The sequence below is a fragment of the Gymnogyps californianus genome, chromosome 4 (assembly GCF_018139145.2).
Source record: "Gymnogyps californianus isolate 813 chromosome 4, ASM1813914v2, whole genome shotgun sequence".
In the NCBI taxonomy this organism is placed as follows: domain Eukaryota; kingdom Metazoa; phylum Chordata; class Aves; order Accipitriformes; family Cathartidae; genus Gymnogyps; species Gymnogyps californianus.
This window is the reverse complement of record NC_059474.1, coordinates 26,337,578-26,357,809: the sequence shown is the minus strand read 5'-3', so window position 1 is coordinate 26,357,809 and position 20,232 is coordinate 26,337,578. Positions and strand designations below refer to the sequence as shown.

At 37.0% G+C, this 20,232-nt stretch overlaps 1 protein-coding gene across 1 annotated transcript in view; it reads left to right on the top strand.

Moving 5' to 3' along the window:
• PDS5A (PDS5 cohesin associated factor A) overlaps window positions 1-19,904 on the top strand; it is an 84,162-nt gene extending 64,258 nt beyond the window's left edge. The window contains exons 21-34 of the mRNA XM_050896681.1: window positions 454-612; window positions 859-927; window positions 1,603-1,739; window positions 2,436-2,559; window positions 2,844-3,048; window positions 3,554-3,668; window positions 6,803-6,935; window positions 7,561-7,680; window positions 8,822-8,884; window positions 14,230-14,375; window positions 15,590-15,695; window positions 17,372-17,724; window positions 18,819-18,969; window positions 19,549-19,904. Coding sequence (XP_050752638.1) covers window positions 454-612; window positions 859-927; window positions 1,603-1,739; window positions 2,436-2,559; window positions 2,844-3,048; window positions 3,554-3,668; window positions 6,803-6,935; window positions 7,561-7,680; window positions 8,822-8,884; window positions 14,230-14,375; window positions 15,590-15,695; window positions 17,372-17,724; window positions 18,819-18,969; window positions 19,549-19,584 — 1,917 coding nt within the window. The 3' untranslated portion in view covers window positions 19,585-19,904. The remainder of the gene's footprint in view (window positions 1-453; window positions 613-858; window positions 928-1,602; window positions 1,740-2,435; window positions 2,560-2,843; window positions 3,049-3,553; window positions 3,669-6,802; window positions 6,936-7,560; window positions 7,681-8,821; window positions 8,885-14,229; window positions 14,376-15,589; window positions 15,696-17,371; window positions 17,725-18,818; window positions 18,970-19,548) is intronic.
• The last annotated feature ends 328 nt before the right edge of the window (window positions 19,905-20,232 follow it).

Sequence of the window (20,232 nt, the reverse complement as noted above, 5' to 3'; positions counted from 1 at the left end):
ACGATGTGAGGGTGCTGGGTGATACAGCAGCACAGAATTATCCTGGTGACAGTTACCAGGAAGGGAAATACTGATCGCTAATAGAAATGTCCCTGGTGGTTTCCAGGGTTTTTTTACCTGCTATTATTTTCTGCCATTTGCAGTTACGATTCAGGTTTTCACAACTCCTGAATAGAATTGAGTCAGAGTTTTTCCCATGTCTCCCAGGTCTGAATGTGTTTCACCATTAAAACAGGAAAAGAATAGAGAATTTGTTTTGCCCTTATCTTGTGAGATTTTTGGTTACTCTGTTAATTAGGAAATCGCATTCTTTCTCCATTTTGATTTGCTAACTTTATTAATTCTTATGGAAAAACTGTGAAACTCATCAGCAATCCAGCTGTAAAATAAATTATTTTTTTAAGCATGCTAGCTTACTTATCTATAGTTGAAAATTTTTTTTCCCTTCCTCAGCCTCTTAGTAGAAGTTTGAATGCCGATGTACCAGAACAACTTATAACTCCATTAGTCTCATTGGGTCATATTTCTATGTTGGCTCCAGACCAGTTTGCTTCTCCAATGAAATCTGTTGTTGCAAATTTCATTGTGAAAGATCTCCTAATGAATGACAGGGTAAGATTTTCTTTTTTTGGTAAGTCCTTACTATTCTGTTTGCCTGTTATTAACTCTGTGGGGAATAGAACTTTTTTGTTGAATGAGTCAATAAAGGAACGTTCTATAAATGGCTAGTACAATGATAATTGCATTATAAAAGATCTTTGTGTCAAAGAAAGCTTAGTCCATGACTTTTTTCCGTTTTTACTTCTGCATTTTCTGTATGGATTGAACCAGTTCTTAAACTTACATGAATGTCTGTAGTCAACAGGTGAGAAAAATGGAAAATTGTGGTCTCCAGATGAAGAAGTTTCTCCAGAAGTACTAGCAAAGGTGAATGATCTGCTGTCAGTAATAATGTGTATATATGAGATTAAAAATTTACTTTTTTCCAAGTTTGCAATGGAGAGTATTAGAAAAAATCCCTTTTGAGTACTTTTGTATTAGTCTCCTTAGAATATGCAGTGTTCTAGAGTTTTTGTGGATTATACACACAGTTATAGAACTGGTAGAAACTATGCATTTTGATGTCTTCACTTACCAATATTAATTATGCTAAATGTTGAGAAAATTAAGAGATTCAAAAGTTTTAGTTTTCCTTGCAAGAAAGGTGATTTGACTTTACTGACTGTAAACAGATTTGAAATAAATTGAGACCCTGATGAATTTTATTCATTCATCTTTATAGGCTGTTTACTGTGAATCTAATTATGGCCATTTCTAGAAATGTTTATCTAGTTACTTTTGGTTTTAATCATGTAGCAAGTATCCTGCATCATCTAGATGCACTTATGAGAAGACACTGAACAGTAGTTGAAATGTTCTGATGTCACAGACTGCTATTTCCTTCTTCACTCTGTAAATATTTACTGCTTCATTCTGTCCTTTAAAAATATATCAGCTGTAATAAATAGGAGTCTATGGAAATTTCAGTTTGACAGCAGTAGGTTTTAGTGCCTTATCAACTTTAGGAAGTAAGTTAATTGTTGATTTGTTCGTGTTTGATAGGTGCAAGCAATTAAACTTTTGGTACGCTGGCTGTTGGGTATGAAAAACAACCAGTCGAAATCTGCAAATTCCACACTCCGGTTATTATCAGCTATGCTTGTCAGTGAAGGAGACTTGACAGAACAGAAGCGAATCAGGTCAGATTTTGTTCCTTTCAGGCTTCCATCAATTTTGTTGTAGAATTTCAAAGAATATTAATTCTTTGGGAGCTTTTTTAGAATTTTAAGGTGAGCACAATGTTGACCAATGGGATGATAGAAAACAGATCTGATTGGAGTTTTAATATTAGGAGATTGATACTCCCTCTTTCTTGTAATTTACTAATAACCTAACTCAGAACCCTGTAGATATCTTGATGTAAAAGACATTGTAGAGAGTAAAAGACCTGCAGGAGTATCTTTGAAAACAATTCAGTGATGAGATTTAACACACTTAGGAGTTGGGTGATCTTGGGTGGAGCTTCTTCATTCCAGCAGTGAGGTAACTTTGCACCTCATCTTCATTCTGAGGGTGAAGGAAGGAAAAAGAATATCTGTGGTAAAAGTGTTGCTTTCATGTAGACAGTGATATGAAAACAAGAACCTTGACTCTTCTCATTTCACTATTTTACTGGAATTAAGTTTTTTGTGGGAAAAGCAGAGCACCTTATTTTCACAAATTTGGTTGGGTTAATTTAGCTTGATCTAAAGCTATAGAACTGTGATCTGGTCTGACAGAGAAAAACCTTAATTGCTCATTGATCTTGTAAAAAGAAGAAATCGTGACATGCAAGTAATTTAAGGATAGTTGTGAGTTGTGTTTTGGTTTTTTTTTTTTCTCTCATGTATGTATAGTAAATCGGATATGTCTCGACTGCGATTAGCTGCTGGTAGTGCAATAATGAAGCTTGCACAGGAACCCTGTTACCATGAAATAATTACCCCAGAACAGTTCCAGCTCTGTGCACTTGTCATTAATGTAAGTAACTGCATTTGAGTTGAAATGACTCCTAATTAACTGAGTTCAGAGTCCTTACATCTGAGCTTTTGTTGCTGCTACACTGAGTATTTTCTGTTCCTCACTGCAGCTTTCAAAAGAGTTCTTGAAATTTCAAATATTTATTGTGCTGCACCTGTTGATATTTTTAAAATGTCTCCTCATAACTCCACCTCGAATTTTTTTGGGGGTGTTTCTCTTTGTTTGTTTTTGTTTTTAAGACCAAGATTTTTATGGTTGCACTCTTATGTTTTGTGTTGCTATAGGACGAGTGCTACCAAGTGAGGCAGATATTTGCCCAGAAACTGCATAAGGCACTTGTGAAATTACTTCTCCCTTTGGAATATATGGCAATCTTTGCTTTGTGTGCCAAAGACCCTGTGAAAGAGAGAAGAGCACATGCCAGACAGTGCTTGCTCAAAAACATCAGTATACGAAGAGAATATATTAAGCAGAATCCTATGGCTAACGGTTAGTATTTCAGTAAAATTGTTAAGAATACAATAGTCAAATACTAAACTGGAAGGAGTAATCATTAAAACTTAAGCAAATGTCTTTTCTAAAGAAACACTGGATAAGTTTAATTTGTTTCCTCATCTTTATATTAGACACATTCAAATCTAAATTTACTTAGTTTAGCATTAGCATAAACCATAAAATACTTCTCTGTACATTGCTGAGAATTATACATGTAAAATACAATGCTATTGTGGTAGTTGTTTTGCTCAATAATACTTTGTTTTTTGATATTTTAGGCTTTATGACCTTCTTCCTGAAGTAAGACCAAGTAGTTTTTTACTAGTAAAACTCATTTATTTATTTTTAATGATTCATTAAACGTAAAATTTGTAGGAAGAAAATGAAAATCGAAATTTTACATTCCATATTTGAAAAAGTGATACTTTGAAAAAGTGTTTCTTGTGATGCAAGTGTGTGTGTAATATAGAGGTTATTTATGATTTTTTTGTTACTGTAGAAAAATTGCTATCCTTGCTGCCTGAATATGTGGTACCATATATGATTCACTTACTGGCACATGATCCAGATTTCACAAAACCTCAGGATGTCGATCAGCTTCGTGATGTCAAAGAGTAAGTGACAAATGATTCTAGAATTGTTATCTGAGAATTTTTCTGTGCTTGGAAAAAGTTGATTAGGAAGAGGAACTCTTTGTTTTATCAACAGTATTTTGCAAAACAGTAATCTTGGAAATGTGTAACACTTTAACCAAGGGAAGAAGGCATCAACAACTGCTTAGCAGTATATTCTGAAAGCCCAAATGGTAGCCTGTAGGACACACCATAGTATACCAAATTAGTAAGTCGTCTAGGCTTCTTTTAAAGTGAAGTAATGATTTTAGATTCTTGTATTTGTGCCTAGAAATTTCCCAACACACTTAAGAGATGCCAAGTAATGTCAGTTCAAATATTTTGGAACTTATGAAATACAGAGCTTCTCCAGGACTTGAAAACGTAATGCCACTGATGCTGGGTCAGAGTCCTGCTTCACTGGAAACTATTTTTTCTCTCTTCCCTTCCCCCCCCCCCCCCCCCCCCCCCACAATTCATGCTAAGTTTGATGCTGACTTATCATTTGCGCTATAGTCTGCAGTGCAGGCTTAGTGCTTCTTAATGTATTCAGCACAGATTATTGTACACAAGCCTGTCATATGGAGACTTGTTCTGTACTGTTTCCAGTTTGAGACCTTCTTGTATGCCTCAAATAATCTTTCATAACTTAAGTATAACTTTTGTATTCCTTTGTGTCTTGTAATGAATTTTAAAGTTAAACTTTAGCACTTTTTAAAAATTGTTAAATTGTGTCCCCCCCCAGCTTTGGTTTTAGTGTTTTGGTTTTTTCTTGTATTTATTTTTGGTGCAACTGTGAGCTATGTTGTTTTGGTATTACAAAGGCATGTATAACCACATGCTACAGTATACATCATCAGAAAAGCAGTTCATTCTTGGTGCAAATAGACCAGTTCACATCTTAATTCTTTTTGCACCTTCAGCTGTGACAGTCCAAGTCTGATTCTTTCTTTAAAATGAAAAACTTCATTTGTTCTGATTTCTGAGTTACTTGACTCACACCTGGTCAGAACCTGAAGTCACTGAAGATTTCTTACCTAATCATCAAGCCTACATTTTGTCCCAGCACTCCCTGTTCCTGGCAACATCTGAAAGCGTCCTCTAGCGTGTACTTTATCCAAAATATATGGAACAAGTTCTGATTCGCAGTTGTTAATACTTTCTCTGAGAAGTGCTTTCTAGTGCACAGAGCTTTTTTGGACATCCCTTGTATAGCTTTCCTTTGTTGTCAAATTTCCTCCCCCATGTTAGTCACAGGCTGGCTGAACTAGCCAGAGAGTACTGCTCCAAACAAAGAAATGCTCTGTACAGGAATATTGGCAGGAATACTTCTCTGAAGAGTCTCCTGAGATAAATGCAAAACATTTTTCTCATATAATGTAATACAGTGTTTCTTTCAAGAGTTCTGAGAGTCGTAGTGTTCACTTTAAAGTGTTAACATAGATGCTTGCAAACTTGGAAAAGCAGACTGGCAGTGTGTTTTGTAGTTGTCTCCCTAGTTTGTCTTGGTTTTATATGGCCTAAATACAGTCACGTAAAGTAAATACATGCTTAGCAAGTTCCGTAACCATAATCTGTGATATTTATTCTTACAAAGTTTTTTAAGCTTGTCCTACAGAGGTATGTTTGGGTTTGGGTTTGTTTGTTATCTTGAGACAGTGTCTTTTTCTTCCAAAGTCATATTCCAAAAATACTGAAATGGATACAGAGAATGAACTTGCTTTATGTGACTGTGTTCCTCTAGGTGCATATTTTTTCTACATGAAATCCCACTGTTGTTCTGGAAAGGTCTTGTTCAGAGTTGATAGTGATTTATTTAATTTGTTGACTTAGTGAGGAAATCAAGCTATTGAAGCTGACGTGTTAACTGGAATTACCAGAGTAAAATTTGTCCTCAGTAATAATCTTTGGACGACACAGGGTTTTGGAGAGGCTGGGTCAGTGTGGTATGTTATCAGTCCTGTATTCATCCCATTTAAGTTCTTGAGAATAATGAATAGATGGATGTAAAGGTATATGACAAATTTATTTACTATAGCCTTTGTAGCTCTTGGATGCAAGTCAGAATATAGATGTCTTATTTTATTTGAACACCAGATAACTATTTAAGTGTTTTGACGGAGCACAACCCTCTTTTGCTTTGATTTTTTTGAGAGAAATGTTCCTTCATCTCTTGTGTTACAATCTTTAATTTGTATCAGTTAAGCAGATCGGGGCTTTTGTGGACAGGGAATTCTAATGTTCAGTCATCCTGTTTTTCTAGGTTTTTATTAGCCTCTTTCTACACGGTAAATCTCTCTTCCAGAGCTTCAGAATTAAATTAGCTACTGGCAAAGCCTACATTTCTCAGACCCACCCATAAGTCTTTCTCAACTAAGTATTATTTTACCATATTATGACTGTTGTTGACCCTCTAGCCACGTGCAGCTGTGAAGTTTGATAGCAAATGATAGCATGGACGGACCACTTGTGCTTTTATATCATAATTGAAAAATTCTTAAAACAAACTTTTAGTCAAAATATAATGGGTTCTCCCTATAAATAAACTAGATTTAAAGAAAGAAAACTGGGAAAGCTAATTCCATTATGTCTATCTGTAAGGATTTCTTTTCCTCCGATACGGAGCGTTAGCAAGAATCTGACGTGCTCAGTTTGGATCTCCTCTCCTATTTGAATTCCAGTATTAAACCACGTAGTGTGGGTAACTGTCTAGCAGCAGTATGATTTGTTTAAGCCTGTTATGAGTGTGGTCATGGTACACTGTTGATAGGAACATAGACATAGCCCAAGGTAGTGATTACAGAATTTCATCTAGATGATGGTAGCATCAGAATTCTTGGTTCTGTTCATATTTGGAAGAGAAAAAAGTTGATTGGTTGGGCAGTGTTTACAGATATAATAAGCAGCACACTAATTTGGCAGGTTTATTCCGAAGAGTACGATTAAGACTCTGTGTGTTAAAGATCTAGACTCTATTTACACCTTCGGATGATGTTATCTGTTTATGATATCTTCAAATTGTTTGTGGTTTCTTAAGAAAAAGCTAGTACAGCTGACAATTTTTAAGACATTGCTATATGCGGGAGCTGCAGTATAAAGGCTGGAATGTAATTGCTTGTGGTTTTATGGCTTTTTAGGTGCCTGTGGTTCATGCTTGAAGTTTTAATGACAAAGAATGAGAACAATAGCCATGCCTTCATGAAAAAGATGGCCGAAAACATCAAGCTTACCCGAGATGCTCAGTCTCCTGATGAGCCAAAGGCCAATGAAGTAAGAAACGCAATTCAGATAAGTGTTGGGTGATGGGCTGAGGGTTTCACAAGCAGTTGATGAACAGGATTTGCAGGTAATCTGAAAGCACTAGCTCAGACGTTTTTATGGTCTTTTAGCGAGAGTGTTAATTGCGAGTATTGTCTGTATGTTGCCAATCTCATTCTTTCAGAACCTTGCTGACCTTATCCAGCACACAATACCTAATGAAGTTAATAAACAAAATTTGTTAAATATTCCTGTTACTGCCTGCCTGCCTTATTTCCTGACATAAGTATCTTCTGCTGTTGGGGGAGGAAATACTGTATTATATGACTACTGGTAAACCTATTAGTTTCTAGCAGAGATGAGAAACCATATTTGGTGATTTGGTTGAGCAAGAGCTCCTATCATATAGCATAGGCAAGTAAAGTATTACTAGTTTTTATTAAATAGTATCATATGAAAAATGGGGACTTCTGTATGTGTTTGAAGAGCCAACAGTATGGTTAATGATGTAATTACAAAAATGTCCTTAGTGGTGGTTATTTAAAAAGTTTAATCTATGTGTTAAAAGAAGTACATTCTCTGTACACTGTAAAAACAGTAAGTAATTCCTAAAGCATACTTTTCTTTTTTTCTTCAGAAACTTTATACAGTGTGTGATGTAGCACTATGTGTAATCAACAGCAAAAGTGCTTTGTGCAATGCAGATTCACCGAAGGACCCTGTATTGCCAACCAAATTTTTTACACAACCTGAAAAGGTAAATTTGTTAATTTTATTTCCAAAGTAATAAGGGGAAATACTTTGATTTTTCTAATTGAGAGCTGGTTATCTCCATAACATAATATCATGAGTGGGAAAATGCATATATTTTATCCTCAGCAATTAAATTTTTTAACATCGGCTGTATGCTATGCTATATGTGTGTTATGAACATGTGCCAGAAATGTTTGTAACCAGGTGAGAGCTAAGTAGAATAAATACCGATATGTTAGTACCTATTGCTAGATCTTTTCATTAAAGTGTTTTAGAAGTACATCTGAATATATGTATATTCTGACTTTATATCTGAATTAGAATGCAAAGCAGACAAAAAAGAAAAAGGGAACATTTTTTATGTTATCCGTGGTATGTTTATATCTGTCAGTAGCTGTTTGGCTGTTTTGCTTGCTGTACAAGTTGGTCCTCTTATTGCCTGATAATAGTCTTGCTGAGTACAGCTCTACTGTCAGCAATAGCACTACTGTTCTTTAAGAGGCATACTTCTGAAAAGTATAAGTGGAACCAAAGTAATTCTCTGAACCAGACCTAATGTTTTGGTTGTACTGAAGAATACATTTCACATTTTTCAGTGTCTTAGATTGTTAATTAAGAGCCTTTCCAGAGTCTTGTTTAAGCAAAATTTAGTTTGCTTATTTAATTGTGAAATGACAGATGCCATGGTAACAGGGAGCTGATGTCTGTGATAGCTACCTGCATTCAGATTTAGTGTTTTGGTCTGTGTAAACTGTACTCAGAGTGACAAAGGTAACAACTTTCAACTTGTTTAGAGAAAAAGACACCTCTTTTCCTCTCTTTGGACTTCCCATTAAAAAGATGCAAGTGAAAAAATAGGGAGGGCAGTTTTGCTTCATTTCAAACGAATCATGTCATTCAAGAAGAAAAAATGTGAATCCCAACTTCAGGTATGGCATACTGTCATTCAGTAATGCTCACTACAAATCTCCTCCAAAATACTAGTTTGACCTATCTTTATTAGATTGATTCATTTGTCAGAAGGTTGCATGGTGTGAAATATCTGTAGCACTAATTTGAGAAGTCACTTGTGTATATACAAAAAAAACAACATCAAGATTGAGAGATCAAACACAAACTGATTTTTATTTTATTTTTTTATACAGGATTTCTGCAATGACAGGAATTACATTTCAGAAGAGACAAGGGTTCTTCTTTTGACAGGAAAGGTATTGTATTTTGACAAGTTATAATTCTTTGAATATTACTTGTGATATTTTTATATGTCGTGGACTGCTGTAGCTTAAAAATGGTATTAAGAATTTGTGTACAATAATTTGTGATTCTTTTATTTGATGGCATAATTAACGCCTTTAACATACTACCTGGTGAGTACACAACACCAAGATTGTTACCTGTGCACTGAGGCATAGGTTCTTGATTAACTATGGTTTTTCACATAACTACAGGTTTTTCCATTATTTAAATAAGCGTGGCATAAAGTTATGATGCAGATAGTGAATTGTGACACCACTAGCATTGGAGGTCTTAAATTTTCAATCTTAATATTTTTAATACAGCTGTTAATGCTATTAAATTCAACTGCAAATGTCTACACACTTTTGAACGTCTCATTTTATTTCAGACATAATTTGGCTGATACCTTCACAGGGGAGGGAAAATACCAAGTTGGGGGTGGGGGGGTGGCCACACAACAACAACAAAAATAATAAAAAACAGAACCTATTTTTATACCTTTTACCATCAGCTGTCCTTTCTTGGGATTCTGAAACTGTCTTTCCTTGGTTCTGGTTAAATTATGTTGGAATGCTTTTTAGTCTAGCTCAAAATTAGCAGTTTTTTTTTCTTGAGCTTAGTGAAAGAATGCTGCCTGACCCGTAAAATATAAAAATCCTGAGAACAGTATAAATCATTGTTTTAATATAAATTTCTTGTGCATTTATTAATTTTCATGTTCTATGTTCCATGGACTATTACTGCATTAGTTTCTAAAGCCTTCAGTTAGAGCAGAACTTTGTTCATTGTAAGAGTAGAGACAAATGATCACTCTGTAAATAGCCATATCATTTAAAATTGCTTCTTCTCACACTGATTTTTCACTTATACAAAAAGTTTCCACTATCAGAGCAGTTCATGTGGGTGAAGTTTGCTCAGTTGGCAGAATCCTGCCTCTCCTTGCTTCATGTTCACCCTCTGACAGCAGCCTGGATGCTGCTCAGTGAGCTGGGCTGGAGTTATGTTAGGAAGGGAGGAGGCAGACAGAAGACCACCTTCTTTAGCAGCAGCCAGTACCAGACTGGTGCTTTAAATATCCTCAGAAGAAGTTATCTGTCTACTGCTATAATTGTTTCACCTTTGACAACATACAAATATAATGAATGTAGCATTTGAAGCAAGTTTAGCTGGCTGTGTAAACTTACTACATTTCTCTTTTGATAAGGCATTCAGCAATGTAGACCTAAGCTATGTCGTAACTAAAAAAATCTTACTGGTATAAGACAGGCTTTTCTCCTGCATTCTGTTAAAACAGAGTTAGATTTGGCGGGGAGGGATGTCCCATACCAAGCTAGTATTATTTAGGTAATTTTCAATGTTCTGGGAAAACAAACATTTATTCCATGGTCTAATAGAATACACAAACACGTGCTTCTTTTTCTACCTACTTCTACTTCAGAAAACGCAGATGTGTAAGGATACCCCATTGACTCAGACCAACGGTCCTCTGTGGTCTTGTTTTTCCAGAGGGACCAATACAACATGATTAGGGAGAGCATGCAAGTCTAGCCACTTTCTGCAGTACATTCCCCTTCTTACTCCCCCAGCATTCATAATTTTCGTAATGGGATGCTAGACTCTGCATCTGTGCCTGTTGGTTTTGATATCTGCTTATGGACTTGTTCCTAAATTTATCTGCTCTGGTTTTGAACCTCCTGATGCTCTGCCTTCACAAGCTCTTATGGCAGTAGGTGCCAGAAATTTGCAACCTGCTGGTTGTGCAGAAGCACTTTCTTTTCTTTCTTAAAATTTTTCTCTCTCCTATTAGCTGTCCCAAATGTTTCCTACTTTTTATAAAATACTCAGTAAATTCAGCAAATAAAATATTAAAAGAATAATATGTTTAAGTAAATGTTGTGCAGTATTAGCACTAGGATGATGCAGCTACTGAACATGTGCTCAGTAACAGGCTGTTTCTACAAAGATCATTGCTTTTTTTGCTAGCCAAATGTTTTCCAGCATCTGTAGTATCTCTCTTCTGCCTGCTCCCTCATAAATTCCACACATGGGAATTATTTTTTCTTGTGGGAATGTCTTAATAAATTAACTTGGTCTCTGAGGAAATGTAAAATTACATGAAGAATGTGACATGCCAGTTATGAAAACTTCCTTGACTCTTCTCCAGAGACAAAATAAAAACCTTCATACTGCCTACCCAGCCTGACCAAATCAGTCAACAGACATCAGCCATAGCAAGATCTAAAATTCCATCACTGTATTGGAGAACCCCAGAATAGATAGACGGTGTTAAATATTTTTACACTAGCTTTCTGTATAGTAAACATGTACACATTTCCTACTGTTGTTGTGAACCTGATTCTGCATTACAATTTGGAAAGCCTTTCCCAGAGGTGCTTTGCTTTGCAAATAGAAGATGTTAGAATCATAGAATATCTCAAGTTGGAAGGGACTCATAAGGGTCATCAGGTCCAAATCCCTGCCTCTCACAGGGCTACCCAAAACGAAACCATATAACTAAGAGCATCGTCCAGACGTTCCTTCAACTGTGACAGGCTTGGTGCTGTGACCACTTCCGTGGGGAGCCTGTTGCAGTGAGCGACCACCCTCTCAGTGAAGAACCTTTTCCTAATGTCCAATCTGAACTTCCCCTGATGCAGCTTCATTCCATTTCCTCGTGTCCTATCGCTGGTCACCAGAGAGACGAGATCAGCACCTCCCCCTCCGCTGCCCCCGTTGAGGAAGTTGTAGGCTGTGATGAGGTCACCCTTCAGTGTTCTCTTCTCCAAGCTGAACAAACCAAGTGACCTCAGCTGCTCCTCGTAAGTCTTGCCCTCGAGGCCTTTCACCATCTTGGTCACCCTCCTCTGGACACACTCTAATAGTTTGATGTCCTTCTTATATTGAGGTGCCCAAAACTGCACGCAGTACTCGAGGTGGGGCCGCACCAGTGCAGTGTAGAGTGGGACCATCACCTCCCTCGATCAGCTAGCTATGCTGTGCTTGATGCACCCCAGGACAAGGTTGGCCCTTTTGGCTGCCAGGGCACACTGTTGACTCATATTCAACTTGCCATCAACCCAAACCCCCAGATTTCTTCCTGCGGGGCTGCTCTCCATCCTCTTGTCCCCCAGTTTGTATGTATAACAGGGATTACCCCATCCCAGGTGGAGAATCAGGCACTTGTTCTTGTTACATTTCATACAGTTGGTGATTGTCCAGCTCTCTAGTCTATCCAGATCTATCTGTAAGGCCTCTCTACCCTCGAGGGAGTCCACAGCTCCTCCTTAGTATCGTCGGCAAACGTAATGTACATTTGACTCCTGTGTCTAGATCATGTATAAAAACGTTAAAGAGCACTGGCCCTAAAATTGGGCCCTGGGGAACCCCACCGGTGACTGGCCGCCAGCCTGATGTAACCCCATTTACTATAACCCTTCGAGCCCGACCCTTCAGCCAGTTGCTCACCCAACATATTATGGACTTGTCTAGCTGTGTGCTGGACAGTTTATCCAGCAGGATACTGTGAGAGACAGTATCAAAGCTTTGCTAAAATCCAAAACCACCACATCTACTGGCTTCCCTTGGTCAACTAGATGGGTGATCTTGTCATAAAAGGAAATTAAATTGGTTAAGCAGGACTTTCCTGTTGTGAACCCGTGCTGGCTATGACCAATGACTGTGTTGTCTCTCAAGTGTTTTTCAATAACTCCTAGAATAACCTTCTCCATAATTTTACTGGGCACTGAAATGAGACTGACAGGCCTGTAATTACCAGGGTCTTCCTTCTTACCCTTCTTGAAAACTGGGACAACATTTGTTAGCTTCTAGTCAACTGGGACCTCTCCAGACTCGCAAGACCCTTGAAAAATTATGGAGAGAGGTCCCGCAATGACATCAGCCAGCTCTTTCAGTACCGTGGGATGAATCCCGTCAGGCCCCATAGATTTATGTGCATCCAGCCGGAGCAGCAAGTCTCGAACGAGTTCAGGGTCAGCTGGGAGTTTATCATCCCCCCAGTCATGGTCTTCCAACACAGGGCTCTGGGGGTACCAGGGCCCATCATCGGTGTTGAAGCCAGAGGTGAAGAAGGCATTAAACGTCTCCGCTTTGTCACCTCCTGTTTGTGAGGCGACCAACCTCGTCAAGCAACGGCCCAGTGTTATCTCTGATCCTCCTTTTGCTGTTAACGTATTTTAAAAAGCCCTTTTTTTGTCCTTCACAGTGCTGGCCAGCTTGAACTCTAATCAAGCTTTGGCTGCAGAAATTTTCTCCCTACAGTGGCAAACAGCATCTCTGTAGTCCTCCTGTGCCGCCTGTCCTTGCTTCCAAAGTCCATACACTTTCCTTTTCTGCCTAAGCTCTAGAAGAAGATCCCTGCTTAGCCAAGCTGGCCTTCTGCCCCACTTGCTTGACTTCCAATGCTTTGGAATTGCCTGCTCTTGCGCTTTTGAGATGGCTCTTAAAAAGTGACCAGCATTCATGGACCCCAATACCTTTAAAAGCAGATTCCCAGGGAACCTTACTAACTAGCTCCTTCAGCAGCCTGAAGTCTGCTCTCCCCATATCCAGGGTCGAAGTTTTGCTGGCCGTCTTCCTCCTATCACCAACGATTTGAAACTCGGCTACTTCGTGACCAAGACAGCCACCAATCACCGCTTCGGCCACAAGTCCCTCTCTGTTTACAAACAACAAATCTAGGAGGGCACCTTTCCTAGTCAGCTCCCTTAGTACCTGCACCAAGAAGTTATCTTCAACATGCTTCAGAAATTTCCTGGACCTGTTTGTCGCTACTGTATGATATTCCCAGTTGACATCTGGGAAGTTAAAATCACCCATAAGGACAAGGGCAGTTGATCTAGCGATATCCCTTAATTCCTTGTAGATTAATTTATCGGTGGTGTCGTCCTGGCTGGGTGGTTGATAGTAGACTCCCACAACAGCATCTGCTTTATTTGCTTTCCCTTTCATCCTTACCCAAAGGCTCTCAACCACGTTGAGACTGAAGGGATATTGCCACATCCTTTCAGTCCTCTAATATTACCTAACATTCTGGCTTTCATTGAGACTTCTCCAGTTGCTATCCCTTCAAAGCATGAGAGCGAGCAAGGCGATTGATGAAGTGCTGTTAAATTATAAAAATAAAAGTAGGATAGACAGTGGTTTTTAAGTAAAGATGAGGCCTGTAGCTCTAAATTGATGGCATCATGATTGAGACTGTTAATCCAGAAAAAGTATTTTAAAATACTCAAAAAAATATTTAAAAAATAAATATGTGTCTGAAGTTCCCATTTTTTAAGATTTAAACATTTTCTTCTAGCCAAAACCAACTGGTGTATTAGGTACAGTAAACAAACCATTATCTGCAACTGGAAGGAGACCGTATATTAGAACTACAGGATCAGAGACTGGAAGCAATATCAGTGTAAACTCTGAGCTGAGCTCTTCTGCAGGAAACAGATCAAGGTACAGGAGTTTGAAATTTCTTTCATCAACTCTTTACTTCATGTTCTCCAGTATGCTTGCATGTTTTAGGATAAGAGATGATTTGGTGTGTGTGCCTATGTGTTTGAAGAGTGTCTTTGCTTTGTCCAGTTTTAAAAAATATAATAGTTCTCTATAGGTAAAATCTCCATCTTTGCTTTTTGTTTTGGGTTTTTTTTAGTAGACACAAATTTAGTATGGTGTTTAGGTGTGGCCTGCCTGTAATTACATATAATAGAACAGAAAAGACACTACAGACTGAAATTTTGGTGGTTAATATTCATAATATTTTTACATCAGAAAATACATTAATTGAAGAGACCAGCCATAATTAATACTAAACAGATTTTGCAACTCACACATTTTTTATGTGTAAATTAGGATTAATCCTGATTGGTAACAAGAAACATTTTTGATGTAGATGAAATATTCTGACCTATTTAAGATTAAGAACAATTTAAAAGAGCTTGCTGAAGAGGACCAGGATCTCAGTGGAAAGATGCAACATATGATTGTAATACTCGGTCTTTCTTCTAGTAAGTGTTATTTTTATGTGGATCCAGAGTTTTTAAATTTGTCATAAATCTGGAGAAACAGTTTACACTTTCAAATTTTAAGATTGTTTAATTTGTTTTGGAGTTGATTAACTGTCTAAGATAAAGGGTTAAAGAAAGTCGAGAAAGTCAGCTCTAGTTGCTACGTTTCATAAGGCCAAAGAGAGGTATAACTCAGTTCAGAATTTCTTCTATAAGTGTGCATGATATATGCTGTAATAATCTTGATTATTTTTTTAACTACTTTGTTTTTAAAACTATTGTATGTTGTGTAAATTAGCTTGAAGTTTGAGCATTGCTGGTCTTTATTTTTCTTCACTACCTTTGCCACTATTGGCTTCTCCTATCTGGAAAAAGAACACGGCCTCATTTAGAGCATTGGTCTTAAGTTTGCAAAAAGAATTACATGGCATTGTGTCTGTGATGAGGGATTTGGCTCAGTGACTAGCCAATCCCTTTCAGACCTTTCCCAGTCTAGGAAAGAAAATGTAAGTGTGGACTTGGGCAAATTCAACTCTTTTTTAACTAATTTAGCCTGTCTGCATTGATTTTTTTTTTTTTTTTTTTTTAAATAATTGCAAACTTTTTTCTTCTTTTGTTCTGTGTATTTTGGTTTTATTTTGTCTTCAATCATGCTACCAGGGAACAAAGTTCAGATATATCAGAAACTGGGGTCAGTGAAAATGATGAAAATCCTGTGAGGATTATTTCAGTCACACCAGCAAAGACAGAACCTGTGAAAAACAAGGTATGTCTGGGGATTTTATGGACTGTATCTCTATAATAAGCTTGGCATTGGGGGTTTATTCAGTACACATCACTGCAGGTGGTCTCTGAGGAACTGGTAATGTCCGATTTCATTTCATGTAGTTATGTCACTTTCCTAGCCCAATAGAAGACCCCTTATTTTCAAAATTACTATTTATGTTATCCAGAGTAATTAATAGAGCTCATGTGCTCAAAAATAGCACTAGGCAAATCAGAAGGGACTTCCTTCTTTTTTCAAAAATTCCAAAAGATTCCCACCTTTATTCTGTGTTTCCCAGTATAAATAACAGTAAGGCTGTGATTCAGAGTGACGGTTGATAGCTGTAGCTTTAAATGAAGATATTACCAGGAAAATTTTTTTATTAGATGAAATCAGAGTAATAAGCAGGTGTTTTGGATTTGTATCATCACATAGTTTTTCTTAATCTTTTAAAATAACATCCACATGATATTCACACCCATGAGCTAATGAAGAAGAAAAAATCTGTCCCAAATTTCAATGTATGGTTCCTTTTTTGTTCTTTTTCCCCAAAATAGGGTTCTTCTGAAAAGTTAGAGAAGTTAGGCAAAGCATTTATGAAATGAATCTTCAAAAATGCTTTCTAGGTTCTTGAAACCTGGCTTTAGTTTAAATTTTGAAAGAGTGGTTATCTGTAAAGTTCTTATGAATAGCAGTTGTAAATGTCTGCTGTGAAGCTGCTAGAACAGTCACAAAGATTACAGAGACTGCCTGATTTATTTAAACATTTAAGAAATAATGGTAGAATATTTAACAAAAAAAGTCCTTGGTTCAGACACAGCACTTATAATAGTGAGTGGCCTTAATTGGTTTGTTTGAAATTGCTAAGTCTTTGCAGCCATACTTCTTCAGTACCCCTTTCTCTGCCCCTCCTCCTAACTGTTCCGGAAGCCAGTGTTCCAATGAAGGTCTAGCATCCAGTTGCTTCCTCTTTGTTTCCATAGGAATACTTCCCTGTGTAGAGACCTACATTGCCACCACCCTTTAGGTTTCACATATACAGACACCACTTCATGAAATTTAATCACTTCCATTACCTTGTTCAGTGTATTGAGAAGAACATGCATGTAGGCCATACGTATTCAGACATGACAAAGAATTAACAAAGACGGCAAGTTTCATTTGTGACTAGGTCTTAGTCCCTTTATACCCTGCAAGCCTTGGTTTTTTTCCTTTTACTGGCATTTAGGGCTTTAGTAATCTGCACCTTTACTGAAGGTTGGTCTCAAAATTTGCACATATTGAAGTAAATATCATTTGCTGTACCAGAGTCATTACTCTTGCTCCTCAGTTCTCTCCTGTCAGTTGGCAAAGAGGCAGTAAAAGGAGCTTGTCCAGAAGAACCATCATGGGAGGAGCTGAGATTATTAGTCTTACTGTAATCTCACTTTCAAGCAACTAAAAGATACATTGGGTGCAGATATTAACATTACACACAGTGCAGAAAATCTTTTTGCAAGGTTAATGTCCGAAATCCCACTTAGTAAAACTTTTTACTAGGTCTAAGGCCATGTGATGTGGTTTTGTAAGAACACTTACTGTTTTATAGACTCATGTTTCTGTCAGAGGGAGGTAACAATTTGAGTTTGCGTTTGGGAATCTTTTTTTCCTTCACATTCATGATTTTTATTTTCTAGGAGATTAATTCTGATCAGGCTACACAAGGAAACAGCACTGAACGTGGGAAAAAAAGAACAGCAACAGCATCTGGAACTGAGAATATTCATCAAAAACCAGAAGAAAAAAATGTAGATGAAACAGGACCATCACTCGCAGCAAAAACCAGGAGAGGGCGTCCACCCAAACCTGAACCTCAGGGTACCACTGCAAAAAATGAGGAAACAAATAAACCACCTGTCAGGGGAAGGAAAAGGGCAGCAGTCAGTCAAGAAAGTCCAGGGAGTTTAGAGGCAGGTAATGCCAAAGCACCAAAACAGCAAGACACAGCAAAAAAGCCAGCAGCAGCACAGAGACAAATTGATCTACAAAGGTAAAAATAAATAAATAAAAAAAATACATGGGTGGGGTGGGGTGGGCCTTTTCTGTCTCAAGATAGACCCTGAATTTACAATTACGACAGATCTAGCATAGTTAAAGGGCGCAACTAAACCACAATGATTTATAGACACCATGGTCCAACATATGTTGTGCTGTGTTCTGTTTTTCAAAGTAAGTACCAGGGCAGCTGGAATTGGAGAAATGAATTCGTTGGGTCAGAACAGGATAACCTAACCTGTTTCCACCAAATTTTATTTTTTGTCTGTTGTATCCTGGTTCCCCTTACTAGCATTGCTGTGTAAAACAACTAAGAGTTGAGGGTGTTTCAGTACATTCATTAACGCCAGGTACACAGGAATTCAGGTGCTCTGCTCTGCTTCAGTTCATTGATAACAAAGGGTTGAAAATTGACCATCTTTAATGAACAGAACAAATTAATTTTAACTGTAATTCTTTTCTGATATTTTGGGTCTGTGCTTGTTTAATAGTAACAATATTTTAATATATATTTTAAGTAAATCAAAAGCAGAATTTGGAACTGTGTAAACTATAAAACAGCTCTTGGATGATAATTTATTTTTCTGTACTCTGGTGTTTAAATGTGTTGATTTGATTTCCAATATAAACAAACCACAAATGCACATGAACACTGAGAAATTTGTTTAGCTGCATCTGATACAATAATAATTTTATTGCAAAAGTGTCCAAAGTTGTAGATAAGGTCAGCAAACCAGTGTGCTGGAAGAAATTACAAATTAATCTAAAGGAAGAAAGAATCATTGGAATGGTTTCTTTCTAGAGATTTTGTAAATTGAAGATCTTGCAGAGAACCTCGATCAAAAAGAATTACCTTTTCCTCTCACAGCGAGGTTCATACACTAGTAAATTGTTCAGTCTTTCAACAGAGTAATATTTGTGTACTGCCTTGCAATGCTTGTTTTATACATCAAATTTCTTTAAGTCTTCATAACAAATTGCACTATCCATAGCTTTTAATAAGCCACCTGTATCAGATAGCTTCTTTAAAATATGTAATACCTCAGTGTTTCTTGGAAAAAATACCAAAACATTGTTAACGTTTTTCAGAAGCCAGGTGCTTGGAAGTGATGGAGATTCACTGTTGGAGATAGACTCAAGTCCAGAATATTCCCAAAATGCAATGGATCTTTTTAAGGCCTGTGGGAGCAGCCAGGAAGATACTGAGGATACAGAGATAGCAGAGGGAGGCTTCCTTAAGGTGTAGCAGGCATCTTATAGAGGACAATTCTGTGTTTTTTATTGTAGCTTATACAGTAAGAAATCAAAGAAATTTGTCTGTCTTCTAGAAAAATGTATGTAAAAATAGCTGTGTCTGATAGGGGTTTTTTTTTTGCTTTGAAGTAGACATGTACAAGTTACTGTAAATATTTGAAAAACATTTCAAATAGTGCTTGTTCTTAAGTAAGACAGGCTATTTTTATAGACCTGGGTAGTTAAATACAGTAAATTAGAACAAGTTACCATTCTTATTCTCTGATAAAGCTGTGGATAAATGTATTTCTGTTTATGCTGAAAAAACATTACTCAGTTATGGAATTATTATTCAACTTGTGTGTTTCCAAGTTTATCAGGAAGTAGTGCTATACATAAGGAAATCCAGTTTTATTCAATTAATTATGCAATCGTTGAGAAGATACAAGATGGAATTGGAAGAATCACAGTATAAAGAGTGTAAAAGCTAAAATGTAAACAATATAGGTAGGATTTTGATTCAGAATCAATTGTAATTTCCGTGTCCTTACGATTAACTTTTATTTCCTTTTCTCCCCCAAAAAAGGTAAAAAGAAAACTTGCTCGAAAAGGGAGGAAATGAAGGCCAAATAAAGGCATGCTCCAAGCTTCTGCAAAAACTAGGATTCAGAAATTTCCTGTACAGGAACTGAAATTACTTCAAAACACACAGCTTTCAGCTCTGAAACCAGAAGGAAAACTATGCTTCCCTTTCACATGAAATTAATCCTTCTCAATGGAAATGTAAAGCAGAAACTCTTGAGAAAGAGGCTAAAAGCATCTGTACTTATTTCCCCAGAGACTTTTTTTATGAAAAGTCAATAATTAAGCAAATTGCTTAACACTTGGTTCCAGTTCCTGCATTCTGGAGTTTAAAAGTGTATTTACACCATTAATTTTCATGCTGCATTTTTTTTTTTTTTTTTTTTTTTTTTTTTTTTAAAGAAAGTCAGAGGAGGTCCTTACACTGACATTGAAAATTCATGATCCTAGAGCCAGGTATTCCCATGTTTCACAGAAAAAGTAGAAGTCTACTGAATGGATTTTAAACAAGACTAGAGGAGAAAAAAAAAAAATCACAAAAAAATTTTTTTGCTTTACTTTTGGAGACTGTTTTATGTATAATTCTTTCTGCCTGCCTACTTTTCTGCAAAAATAAGATGTACAGATTTCAGTTCCCTGCTATGAAAAGTCATGTGGTGGCAATTTTATAAATGTTGCTTTCTGATTT